At 39.1% G+C, this 13,746-nt stretch overlaps 1 protein-coding gene across 1 annotated transcript; it reads right to left on the reverse strand.

Moving 5' to 3' along the window:
• Nucleotides 1–3,499: 3,499 nt before the first annotated feature.
• Nucleotides 3,500–7,052, reverse strand: LOC126695502 (protein STABILIZED1-like). The gene has a single exon (XM_050392269.1). It carries the CDS (start codon nucleotides 6,858–6,860, stop codon nucleotides 3,756–3,758), a length of 3,105 nt encoding a protein of 1,034 aa, XP_050248226.1. The 5' UTR covers nucleotides 6,861–7,052; the 3' UTR covers nucleotides 3,500–3,755.
• Nucleotides 7,053–13,746: the final 6,694 nt, after the last annotated feature.

The following is a 13,746-nucleotide window of genomic DNA, read 5'->3' on the forward strand; positions in this document are numbered from 1 at the left end:
TGCCATCAAATGTCTGTACACCAAAGAAGAATCAATCACCTTTGCTTCATACAAGAGAACGGGAATTGAAGTAAGACACCTTACATATTAAAGCAGCTGTTGATTTCCATCCTCCTTAATTTGTATAACCTCATTTACTAAAATGACATGCCAAATGACATCCACATCATCCTTTTGGAGGATGCCAGGAGGGGTCAAGAGGACCAATTACCCTGGTCATCCATTTTGAGCCAACTAGCGCAGAACAAGCAGTCAGTCAATAATGCTGCCCTTACCTCTTCTCCTTGCTATCTCATCATAAGCGGGATTTGTGGGACAAAAGAAGAGTCCCACTTGCATCTGGACTAAGAAAGTATGGAAACACCGGCAAAACTAACAGCATTGCAGCAGAGACATGATCAAGACCACCCCACATGTAGCAAATAAAAAGTGCAAAGGTACTGTCAATCAAGGCATATATTGCAATGTTATGGAAAACTTTATATAAATTTAGGACTCAATTTTGTTTCAATGTTTTATTATATCTATGATCTCACCCTCCACCTTGTTCTTACAAAGGCAGTGCCATTTGAGCTACAGTCATTAGCAGAATGTGCATGATTTTATTCAGAGGAATTTACTGTAGTTACAGATTTGCATTGCTTATAATAAAATATAAAAGCAGGAGACCTACACCAGTCACATTTAGGTAACAATTAATGGAAGTTATGAAGCACAGGGACAAACAGAAATACAGAAAAATTAACAACCCCCATCCCAGGTGTCATAAAGAGAGTTCCACAAGCTTCTAAACTTATTGGTGCATCAGCTGTGATTGTACCATGAGCCCATTTGTACCTGTTCAACATACAACATAAAATACAATTGAGGTTCATGACTGAAAAATGGATACGGCTAAGCAAAATCAGCTTCAAGATCTACTTCGATTAGCAAAGCATCTCATGAATGTCATTGGTATATATCTCCAAAGCCTAAAGTCACCAAAACCATTGCCAATAAAATCAACCTACTCTTTTGGGGCATGAATCAGAGAAATTAACTGAGGCTGTTCAAACCGGCACAGGTCAACTAAACAGTATTTCCATTATCCCAGCAATTGTGGTTATGGATTTTCAGATTATGGGGAGCACTGTGGGGTCTATAGTTGGCGAATTATAGCATTTATCTACTCTTTTCTTTTTCTCTTTTTTTTTTATATTTTTAATAAAGTGAAAGCTAATATCCATGGTATATAAATACTTGTAAATAAATAAATATATATGTATATATATATAGATAATTGACAACCAAGAAAATAATAATGTATAAGTCATGACCAAGTGAAGATCATTTGAGATGTTATCTAGCATTGCTGCAATCAAGGAAGAGAGAGAGACCCTTTACACAAAACAGTTTCTACTTTAAAGAAGAAAAAGTCCATGAAAAAACTGAAGATCTCATTTCTCACAAAGCAGATATGTAGGAAAGCAATACCTGCGAATGCAAGAAAAATGCTTAAGAAAGTAGCTAGAACAACTCATATCAGTATATCATTCTCAACTAGTGTCCATAGAAGCATCAGTGAGACCTGGCACAAGTACACAACAGTGTACTATCTAAACCACAATTTTCTTTTTCTTTTTTTGGCTAAGCAAAGGTTTTGAGGAGATTCAACTCTCAGACATGTCCCACTGCTGGGGTTGATGTGCCAGTTGGGTAAAAGACCATTGACACTATCTAAAACACAATCTTGCAGACACTAATATCTAAAGCAATGAAAAGAAAATCTGTAAAACAGAAAACAAATAATTGCTGTACGACCTAATGATATCATTAAAAACAATGGATCTTGATATGATATTAGTTTAAAAGTTTGGTATATCTGCTACAGTGGTAATTCTTCAATTTTGGATGCTAAACATTTATGCTTAACACAAAATGTATGTTTAAGAACCTAATGACTGTCTTCATTTGTTGACATTAGGACATTCTATTGATGAACCTATGTACTTGTTTATCTTAATGACAAATTTTTTTATTATAAGTAATAAAATTTATTCAAAATGAAATCAACAAGCACACAGGAAGTATACTATCTGAAGGTAAGAGATTCATGTGCCATGTAGGATATCCTACAACCAAATTCAAGAAAATAAATTCCACTTTCTCCTGTGGTAGATAATATAAAAGGCATATTCACCAATATAATGACCACCTCTATATGGGGCAAGAGGAGCAACAGCAATAACCCACACAACTTTTCCTAAATATATAGGCCTGTCAAGCTTATCTGCATCCAGTTTGGTAGTATTTACACCTATTGAACCCAAAAACAACAATTTTGACAAAACAAATATAAATCAATGAGCCCCATAAATCACAATATTAGTTTGCTCTGAGCCATTACCCAGATAGAGAGAGGGAAAAAAACAAACCAGCAGCAACAACAACAAACCAAAAGAAGAGAACAAAGCCAGTCCACGAACCTGAAAGAATATATCTGAGGTGGTTGGAGCATGCACACATGAATCGTAAATAATCATGAACTGATTAAGTATCAAGTTCAATCCAAAGAAAAATAAGAGAAAAGGCTTAATTGGGAATAGATCATCAAAAGTTGCACAGTGCTTTAAAATCTGAAAACAAACACCAAATATTTGGAAGCATTATGATGTAGAACAGCATAGGAAAATAAAGATAAAAGAAGATTAAAAGGATAAACAGGACAACCCCTAGGCTCCACCACCTAGAATCTGCCTGCAAGCCCTAGGCATCGCCACCAAACAAAGAGAAAATCATCAAATTATTCTAATTCAAATTGTACTGCCTTTCACAATTACAAGAGCACTACTTTAATAGGGTTTAGGGATTACACCAATATGGGGAAGTAATTAATTAAATCCCTTAAAACCCTCAACATTAAAAAAACCAAAAATTCAAATTCAAAAACAAAATTCATTTCACATTCAAAAATAAAATGATTTTGGTGCTCCCTGCATCACACGAAACTTTAATTAAATTGCAAGGTACCAATAAGATGCTGATGCATATTTTTGGCTAATGTCTGCTAGCTGGCTAGTGAAGCACTTTGGAGGAAAAACAAATAAAAGGCATCCCATCCTCAACCCCTTTGCCTTATAATTTGTTGGTTTCTTCCCTACGAGCTCTGGTTTGTGAAAATTTTAGAATTCTAGACCAGGTTGGCATCCAAAAACTTGAATCAAGACAAACTCTTTACTTTGTTTTGGTTTGGGAGATGGGGGGTAAAGATGACGAGAAACTATTAGCTTAAGTAGAATCACAACTTAGGGTCTGACAACAAAGAGTTATAATGACTGTCAGCTGCCCAAAACCTATCCTTTAAGCTCCGCAATAAATAAATAAAAAACCCTGATTAAAATAAGCAAAGTAAATGATAATAAGTAACCATACAATGGAGCAGCAGGAAAGTGATATGGCATTGAGATGAATGATAATAAATGTCAGTCATACCTAAACTACAAACTGAGGCAAAGAAACATAGAGAAACACAGAATTAAAATATAGAGAAAAATAGTGGTTCAGTAATAAACAAAATCTAGGGATTAATCATCAAATCAGTACACAAAAACATTCTTGTGAGGAAATAAAAAGGATTTATCATCAGAGCCACTAAGTAAGAAACATATGCTAAAAAAAATAAGAGGCAGGCAGTGCAAGTCTATCTCAGGATTAATACACTTATTTTACCACCAAAACAAGAAGAGAAGCTTGCACGACTACAAGCTGACTTATAACTAGTGTTTGCTATTCTCAGCTGCACTCTCTTCCTTCCCAAGTGCAACCACTAATTTTTTCAGGATCGCTTCAGTTGGCTGGTGTGAATTCTCTACAGCCTTGGATATTGCCTGCCATTTCTCACCATGCTTAGGTTCTGCAGCAATGCATCTCTTTAACACATCTTTCTGGCTCTCTTCACTCCCATGCTGAATTTCGAATTTATAATATAATGCCCAGAAATCTCCAATATCCGGGGCAAGTGTGACTGCCCTGTTAAGCCAAGTTCGAGCTTTATCTACCTTCCTATCATGCCAGAATAACTTAGCCACAGCAGCAATCACATGGGGGTCATGATCACATTTCTTGAGAGCATCCATACTCTTGGATTTTCGTTGCGGACGGGGGACCATCTCAATTGATGCTGCCCATAATATACCACTGTTGGGACACTCCTGCAATGCCTTTGCCATCAAAATATCAGATTCCTTCTTATTACCATGCCTCATTTCAGCTCGGACAGCAGCAAGCCAGAGCTCAGGGTTCTGAGGATTTTTCTTCCTAGCCATGGTGAGGACAGCTCGTGCTTTACTCAATCCATTCATCTTCTCTTCCAGATTAGCAAGCGAAAGCCAAAGGTGTATACAATGAGGGCAACGCTTCAAACCCAACTCGTAAGTTTCCTTGGCTTTCTCCAAGTGACCAAGCCTCTCCTCTAGCTGTCCAAGCATCAACCACAGTTTAAAGAATGCAGGGAAGAGTTTCAAACCTTCATCCAACAACATCCTCTCCTCATCAGTATTCCCCAATTCTCTCTCAACAATAGCAGATTTCATCCATACTCTTTCGGTGCCACCTCTCTCTCTAGCCTTAGCAAGAAGCATTCTAGCTCTCTCGGGCTCATGATTCTCAAATTCAAGCTTAAATGCTGCAAGCCAAATCTCCTCAGAGTTAGGAATGGCAGCATAAGCTTCTTGAAGGATTGCTCGTGCAGCAGGCACATCCCCTGCAAGCCACTTCTCTTTAGCACCCATAAGCCACAAAACCTCAGCTTGTGGCCTGTAAGTAACTGCCTTACGAAGCAAAGCATCAAGAGACTCCCTAGTCCCATGACTCTTCTCCAGCTGTGCTGCCTTAAGCCATATGCTCTTCTTTGTCAAGAACACACTCAATGCATGAGCATAAATAGCTCTGGCCGTCTCAATTGAACCCCTCTTCTTACACTCCTCCGCATCTGCCACCCATGTCCTCTTCCTATCCTCTTCCTCCACACCAATCCCAATTGTATTCTTAACAATGGCTTGACAAGTCACCACAGAACCTGCCCGTTCTGCGGCTTCTGCCTCTCTCATCCATGCCTCCCTATCAATTGCCAAACCCTCTCTCTGCAAGGCCCTTATACCTCTCTCAATAATCTTCACCACCATTCCTGTATTCCCATTTGCCTCTTCCAACTTCGCAGCAGTTATCCAAATAGCCGGTTCCTTGGGCAGCCTCTCCCTCGCCCTATTCAACACTTTCTTTGCATGATCATATGTCTCTAGTCTTGCCAATGCCAACCACAATTCAACGTGCAGCGGACAACACTCCACAGCCCTGTGCAGTAACAGTCTGGCATCCTCCTCATTGGCCAACTCTACAACCGCCTTCCAAAGCCGAACCGAATCTGGAATATGCTCTAACCCTTTCCTTAGCACTCTGCTCTTGTTCATCTCATCATGCTCCAATTTCGCTGCCTGTAACCACAGTTTAACTGAATTCGGTATGGATTTCACACCTTTTGCAATAACTGCCTTGGCCTCATCCGGGCTTGCTAATCTACAAGCCTCCAACCACACATCCTCGCTCTTCGGACATTCTTCACAACCCTTTTGAATCAACTGTCTAGCTGCCTGAATCTTTCCAGCCACCTCTTCCAGCCTTGCCGCAGCAATCCAACCCGGTGGATGCTTCGGATTCGTTTGAGTCACACTCTTCAACAACAGTCTCGCCTTTTTAATATCAGAAATCTCCGCATCACTCGTGATCTTCATACTCTTCAAATCAGTGAGATAACCTTTTGGATCCACCACAGTTTGTCCCGAAACCGAATCTGATAACCTATCCAACTTCAATGACAACACAGTACCTCTTCCTTCACCCACAGCAGTCAAATCCGTGACCGGAGTTTGCGCCCACGGTGTCTCAGTACCACCAACAGCTCTACTCTTCGGGTCCAATGCCGTAACATGCTCTTGCTCTTGCCTAGCTTTTTCCAATAGCGTATCCGGCACAGGCACGAAGCTCTCAAACCGCTTCTTCTTGTTTCGAAGCGAATAATCTCCAATTTCGGGAATGCTATCCCACTCCTGAGTCGACAAAGTATACAATTTCCTCTTCAAATCGGCAAATTGCTCTGTAATTTTCGGATTCGACGCACGGTACTTCTCGATTTCCTGCTTCAACCTAGCTTCTCTCCTATCCTTCCGCCGCGAATCCATTCGCTTATCAATCTCTTCCCAAACAGCATCAGCCTCCTTATCATCTTCATCATACTCACCATTAGCAAACAGACCAACATCATTTCCTTCAAACTCGTCAAACTTCTGATTCTCATCATATCCTTTCTCATCCGCCTCGTCGCCATCTTCATCTTCATCGGGCTTTCCGCGGCCCCGGCCCGCCCCAGAGGGCCCGCCGATGGTAGTGGCGGTGCGGTCAGGGAGGTCAGGGGCAGCACGGGCCGGACCGATATCGGAACGGGTAGTAAATCCGGTGGCACCACGGCCGAGCCCGGCGACGTAGTTGGGCGGCGGCTTGGAGTTGAGGAAGTCGAGTTTGGGCTTGGAGGGAGGAGGGATTGGAGTTGGGGTTAGGGCTGGGGTTGGGGTTTGGGCCTGGGACCCACCGAGGAGAGGGAGGTGGAGAGAGAGAGTGGAGTAAGGGGTGACGCGGAGGCGGGAGAGGAGGACGGCGTCGTTTTGAGATGGGAGTGGGTGGGATTGGGAGAGGTAGAGCCGGTGGAGGTGGTGGATTGGGATGTGAGTGTGGTGGTGGAGAGAGAGTTTGAGGGAGTGGAGAGTGGTGGTGTTTGGGTCTAGGGTTAGGGATAGGGTTTTGTGGTTTGGGATTGTGATGAACACCATGGTTGGTTGTGGTGTGATTGTTTGAATTTTGAGATTTGAGACAGCAGAGATGGATCGAGAGAACAGTTAAGTGACAATGAATTGAATTGAAAGAGTGTGGGGGTGTTTTGTTTGTGTTCGTAGGGGATTTGGATTCGGGGGAAGGGAGAGGAAAAGAGAGTAACCGACTCTGGTAAATGGAGAAAAGATTGTATAATACGACACTCACCCACGTCAGTATATATAGTTGGTGAGACTGCCCAATAAAAATAAGACACGTTTACTGATTTCAAGTATGACACGTTTTCAAAATAAGACTGCCCAATCTGTATGTACAAGGCTGTTTGGAGGCAGAAGTGAAAATAATAATTATCATCTTCACTTTGTACTAAAGGTTTGTTTAGATACTATTTATTTTGCTGAAAACGAAAATATCATAATAAAATAATTTTAAAATAGCAAAACACTATTGCTGAAAACTTATTGCGCTTTTCACTTCATGGCTAGTCCATGAACAGTGTCTCCCAAATGCAAAACGTGCAAATATCATCTCCCAAAAGCACGGCAATTTCTACTTCCTTTCCAATATTCCTCATAAATAATCTCAAATATAACAAACATAAGTATCATAATAACAATAACAATATCACCGCACACCCTTGATGCAATGGTCACTTCACAAGTATAAGTGCTTGTGGGGTGTGAAGGGTAACGGGCAGGGTTCAAGTATCTAGGAGAAAGTTTCACACATATATATACTTAGATCAAGCTATTCTTATATCAAAATAATAATAATAATAATAATAATAAGAATAACAATAACAATAGTTTATTAAGCCAAATTTAGGTCGTCGAAACTTCATACATATATATATATATATACTTAAATTAGGTTAGAGTAAAACTTCTATCTTGTATAAAATAAAAAATAAAAAAATAACAATAACAATAACAATAGTTGATTAAGCCAGATCTAGCTCGTCAAAGAGAGAAAAGACGAGAGAGGATACATTACAAATTGGACAGGTGACTTTGGGAGCAACGACTCTAGCCTCAAACTGAGACCCTTTTTGTCTTCAGATTCTTCTCCATATTTCATTTCTACGTTTCAATCTTCCGCTTTCCCCGAGTCATCTTTCTCTCTCTTTATTCTTCTCTCTTCTATCTCTCTCTATGTTTTTTTCCCTTTCTTAAATGCTTCGAAATTGCTTGGGTATATGACTATACGATTACGACTTTATGATAGAGAGTGATTAAGTTTACTATCAGTATTTAAAAAAAAAAAAAAAAAATAGAATAACCTCGTCACACGCGCTTTATGCGTGCAATAAAAATATGAAACTCTATTTTTTTAGGTTTTTTTTTTTTTTTTATAAAGAAACTTGAGGTAGTTTTTTTTTTTTTTTTTTTTTTTCTTTTTTTAGAACATGGGTTTTTTTTTTTTTTTTTTTTTTTTTTTTTAAATAGGAACATGGGGTGGTTTTGGTTGTATATATGGGATAATGGGAAGTTTTATAGAACATGTGGTAATTTTATAAACATAAGTAGGTTTTTTTTAATTTTTTGTCAATTTACAATTTTAACCTTGATGATTCCTTGGAAATCAGTAGGTTGAAAGTCTCGAGCACTGATAATCTTAGGGCTTGATCCTGAAAATAAATACTAAGTCAGAGGGGACCGATAAGGACCGGCCAAAAGTCCTCCGATGATAAAATCAGTGGATTTGTAATTCCAAGTAAAAAGGAAGTAATTTCTGAGAAAAGTGTCTGAATGATCTTTACCTTCTCATCGATGAATGCTTATATAGCATACGTGAAACGATTATCTGTTTAATAACCGTTCCTATCGTCGAGGAGTCCGGAGGATTCGGAGGTAACTTCCATAACCACCATGGAAGTTACCTTATTTGGACTTATGTTCCGTAATGGTTAATGGAGAACTTGGCACATAGTAGTTCAACTCGTCCCTTACGCCTGGTGGAGATCAAAGTCGTTCATAGTCTAACATGTTCAACCCAATGAACTCGTCCATCCTTTATTAAGGACAGACGAGGCTATTAGGGATGACTTTTTCTTGTGCATTCATTTTTTCCTAATTTCGTGTAGAGCTCGTCCGTCCAAACAATTCTAAGGACGGACAAGCTTTTCATGGGACCTCGTCCGTCCAAAGACGAACGAGGTCATCAAGGATGCTTGGGACGATCACCTCATGTGCTTGGTTCGCCCCAGTCGGTCTTTCATTTGATGAGTTCAGGAGTTGGTGTTTTTTGTAACAAACCTCATTTTTATGTTTTAGGAATAAGAATAAGTTAAGTAAATTAAGGGTATTTTTGAAAGAAAAAAAAAAAAAAACTAACTTTTTGAATCCTCTTAATATATAGAGATATATAAAAGCAAACCCTTTGACTTATCATTTGACTTTTTTAGAGCTCTCACATTTTTTACACATTAGCATTATTTAAATAAATAAATAAAATAAAAATTCTGATTTTATATTTTTAAAACCCAATAGTAAAAAAAAAACGATTTGGTCTTCTTCTTGAAATGGGTATGGCTTCTACTATATCATCAAGCTCTGTTGTTTCTATATTCAACCATTTCAGTATTAGAATAAGCAGGGTTCCATTTCATGCTCTTAGTCTAGCTCAGTCTCAAACTAATTGTAGTGCTAGTGTAAATGTGGAGACCCATGATTCTAATCATAGTCAGTTGTTGAAATCCATGAGAGATAAGTGTAAAGGTGGAAGCTTAAGGAATGTTGATGATGCCTTAGACCTGTTTGATAAAATGCTTCACTTAAGCCCTTTGCCTTCCATTGTGGATTCCACTCTATTGTTGGGTGCTATTGCAAGAATGAAGCATTACTCACTAGTGATTAGTCTAATTAGAGATATGGAGTCACTGAAAATCTCTCCTAATTTTTATACTCTGAATACTTTGATTAATTGCTTCTGCCATCTGAACCACCTAGATTTCGGATATTTGTAAAACTCGATACATAAACGCAAACCCATGGCCAAACCTACTCTCAAACCATCGATCTACACCTCCTTCACAATTTTTGGTTCGAGTCACCGTACACAACTTTTAGATTTGTCACTCTCGACAACTACAGATGCTTTGGCAAATGAAATGTTTGAGGAATATCAATCTCGGCATTGTCGTGTTATTTGAGACTTTATATTTATATTTATATTTATATATTGTAATTTTCATATTTTTAATTTTGCATTATTTGAAAAACATAATAGAGATGGAAAGAAAATACACATATTTTTGGTATTTATTTTGTCTCTCTTGATATATGCTAACTTTTTATTTGTTATGAACTTTAAAATAATTTTTTAGTTTGAGATTTTGAATGTTATGGAAAAAATCCATGCATTTGGGTTTCCTCTCTACTTGATATAAAAATTTTAGTTGTCTATAGTTGGCAAGATATTTTTTTAGTTGTTTATGACTAAAGATATTTAGTTATTATCTTGTCAATTGAATTGTTAATATTACCTCATGTATTTATTAAAAACATTACTAAAATTAAAATGTAGAAGGATTAAGAAAAATAATAATTAAAAAATATATTTTATTGATCTTAAATCCAAATCCAAATTTAGATATCCAAAGTCCAAACAATGGAATTTCAAAGGATTTTTTTTTTTTTTTTTTTTTTGAGAATACTAAGTATTTTTTACACACACACACGGGGAAAGGGGAGAATGTTTTAAAAAAACTGACAGTAGTTTATATCCAAAAAATCCTAACTCTTGGATACATAGCAATTTCAAATGATGAATTTTAAATCATTCTTTGTTTAAAAAGACCCAAATAAGGAATTTTAAATCAAGGGGATTTCAAATCAATAAAATTTAAATCAATAAATTTTGAATCCAAATTCAAATGTTGTCATCCAAACACAACCTTAGAACCAATATGGATACCAAAAATCGCTTTGAATGTGAACCATAGGAGGTATTTTGGCATAGTTTAATGAAGATGTCATTCTTTTTTGAGATTTTTGCACTGAAATTCAGCTTGATGTTCATAGGATGGATCTTTTAATGTCTAGATAAGTCTCACGTCCAAAATAATTGAGATTTTGTTTCTTTGAGTTAATAGTGACTCACTAGTCACTGTTAATATTTTATTTTATTTTCTTCTCCTCCTGGTATGAGCTTTTCTTCTCACTAAAGTGTGAGCTTTCCTTCTCTTATCTTTTCCTACCAATTAGGACAAGGTCAGAGGATTTTCTTCATAGTATTACGTTGACTAGGTACGTGACATCAATATGGAATCGGAGGTACTTGAATGTATCCAGAGTATGAAACTAACTACGAACGAAGACAGGGTCATGGCAATTCGGCCAATGAGGAGAGACAAGATATTGGAGGAGTTTTCCCTAAGCTTGATAGGATGTTTCCTCACATCAAAGTCCATCAACTTTAGGGAGGCAAAGAATCTGATATGGTCTATATGGAAGTTAGGGGATGATTTGAGGATAGTAGAGTTGGGAGACAGGACCTTCCAGTTCAAGTTTTCATTGGAAAGTCAGCTGGCATGGTTATGGAACAATAGCCCCTGGTGCTTTGACAACCATCTGTTGGCCCTCTGTCGGTGGGAAAAAGGAATGACTATGAGGTCCGTTACTTTTACTCACCAACCTTTTTGGATTCAAGTTTGGGGCTTGCCCTTTGATTTAATAACTGAAGAGGTAGGGAGAGATATAGGCAGCGGCATAGGGAAGCTAGTGGAGGTGGACTGCAAAGCTTTCCAAACTGAACAATCCCACTTCCTTCGGATCCGTGTGTAAGTTCCATTGTACAAGCCGCTTCATCGAGGTGGCCTAGTGATCAGCCCCGAAGGTGATAAGGTTTAAGTGGCTTTCAGGTATGAGAGGCTAGTAGGGTGGTGTTTTACTTGTGGTAAGATTGGCCATGACCATAAGGAGTGCCCATCAAGTGGCGCAGTGGGAGATGGAGAAAAGCCATATGGGGAGTGGCTAAAGGCTGGTGCTCGTGTGCAACACGATGGGACGCTTGGAAGATAGCCACCATCACGACGGGAACAGAGCCATGCGCTGACGAGAAACAAGAATCGGGAATATGTTCCACTAACTGTTGAACTGGCTAAAACAATGGAACCCAATACAACATTAAATGCCCAGTCCAATACGGTTCAAGAAACCGAAATGGCCAACCCGAGATTCACGGAGCACCAAATACGTTCCAAAAAGAGTATTCACTCCTTATTTAATGCACCACAGTTGGACAAAACTAATGAGTCGGTTACAAAAACATGCCATTCACAACCAAATTTATGTGAGGCCGACAAGAATAATGACTCGGTTACCAACAAAGCCCATTCAACATTGAATTTATGTGAGATCGAGAATCATGGAGAGGAATTATTTTCGGTCCCCATCAGTTACGGCGCAATAGAGACTCATACCAAAACCCTAGTAACACACCCACGTGAACCCAAAAAAAAAAAAAAAACACACCACCTAAACCCACATGGACCTGAGTGGTACACCCTCCTTCTACACCATGCATGACCACCTGTAAGGATCAGAAAACAATGGGAGCCAAGAGACAGTATGATTATAATGAACATGGAAACCTGAAACAGAACGATGCTGGAAGCAAGCAATTCAAGACCGTGGAGGAGACTTCAAAAACCATATTACCAATGGTGGAGGATGATGCTCAGCCCCGTCGAGCACAATGATCGTCATAAACTGGAACTGCCGGGGGGTTGGGAACCGCCGAGCAGTTGAGGTTCTCACCAAGTTAGTGAGGCAAAAAGTTCCCACAATTTTGTTTCTCATGGAAACAAAGTTGCCTGTTCGAGAGATGGAACCTATTAAGACTGAGTTGGGCTACCCCTCCATGCTTGCTGTATCTAGTGAAGGTAGAAAAGGAGGGTTGGCATTATTATGGAAGGCAGAGGTGGTTGTCGACACACAAACTTATTCCCTAAACCATATAGATGCCATTATCCGCTCACAAGGCACACCTCCATGGAGATTAACTGGGATATACGGCGGACATTTAGAGGAGAAGAGAAAGGCAGAAACTTGGAGACTCATGCGACATCTCCATGCACGTGGGACACTACCATGGGTGTGTTTAGGTGATTTTAATGAAATTTAGTCCTCCGATGAAAAAAATGGTGGCATTCCTAGGCAAGTAACACCTATGCTTGCGTTTCAGCACACTCTTCTTCATTGTGGGCTGGTTGACCTTGGTTTTAGGGGCTATCGTTTTACGTGGAGAAATGGCCAGTTGGGGGCAGCTTTTGTGGAAGAGAGATTGGATAGGTTTGTTGCAACATTGGAGTGGAGAGACATGTTTCCAAGAGCTATGGTGCACCATCTTGGCGTGTCTTATTTTGACCATGATCCAATTTTATTGGATATGGCGCCATCTAACCAACTCTAACGCCGACGACACTGAATCCAACGTTTTGAAGAGAAGTGGGTAACACATCCTGATTATGAAAATATAATTCAGGAGTCATGAAGTCAAGCACAACCACGAGGCAGCCCCATTTATTGCCTCTTTGAGAAAATAAAAAAATGCCGATTAGATCTAATAGCATGGAGTAGGCAAACTTTTGGTAATGCTAGAACCATGTTGGATGCCAAGCATGGAGAGTTGGTTGCCTTAGTGCAGGAAGGGTATGGGCAGAATGCGGAAAGAATTAATGGGGTGAGAAAGGAGATAAGGGAACTCTTACACCATGAAGAAGTTTTTTGGTGACAAAGATTAAGAGCTATTTGGCTACCAACAGGGGATAAAAACACAAAGTTTTTCCACCAAAGGGCAAGTCAAAGAAGAAGGAAGAACAATATAGAGGGGCTACATGATAGGGATGGAGTATGGCAAAAAAGAGTGGATAGGGTAGCCAGA

This window comes from Quercus robur, chromosome 8 (assembly GCF_932294415.1).
Source record: "Quercus robur chromosome 8, dhQueRobu3.1, whole genome shotgun sequence".
Taxonomy (NCBI): Eukaryota; Viridiplantae; Streptophyta; class Magnoliopsida; order Fagales; family Fagaceae; genus Quercus; species Quercus robur.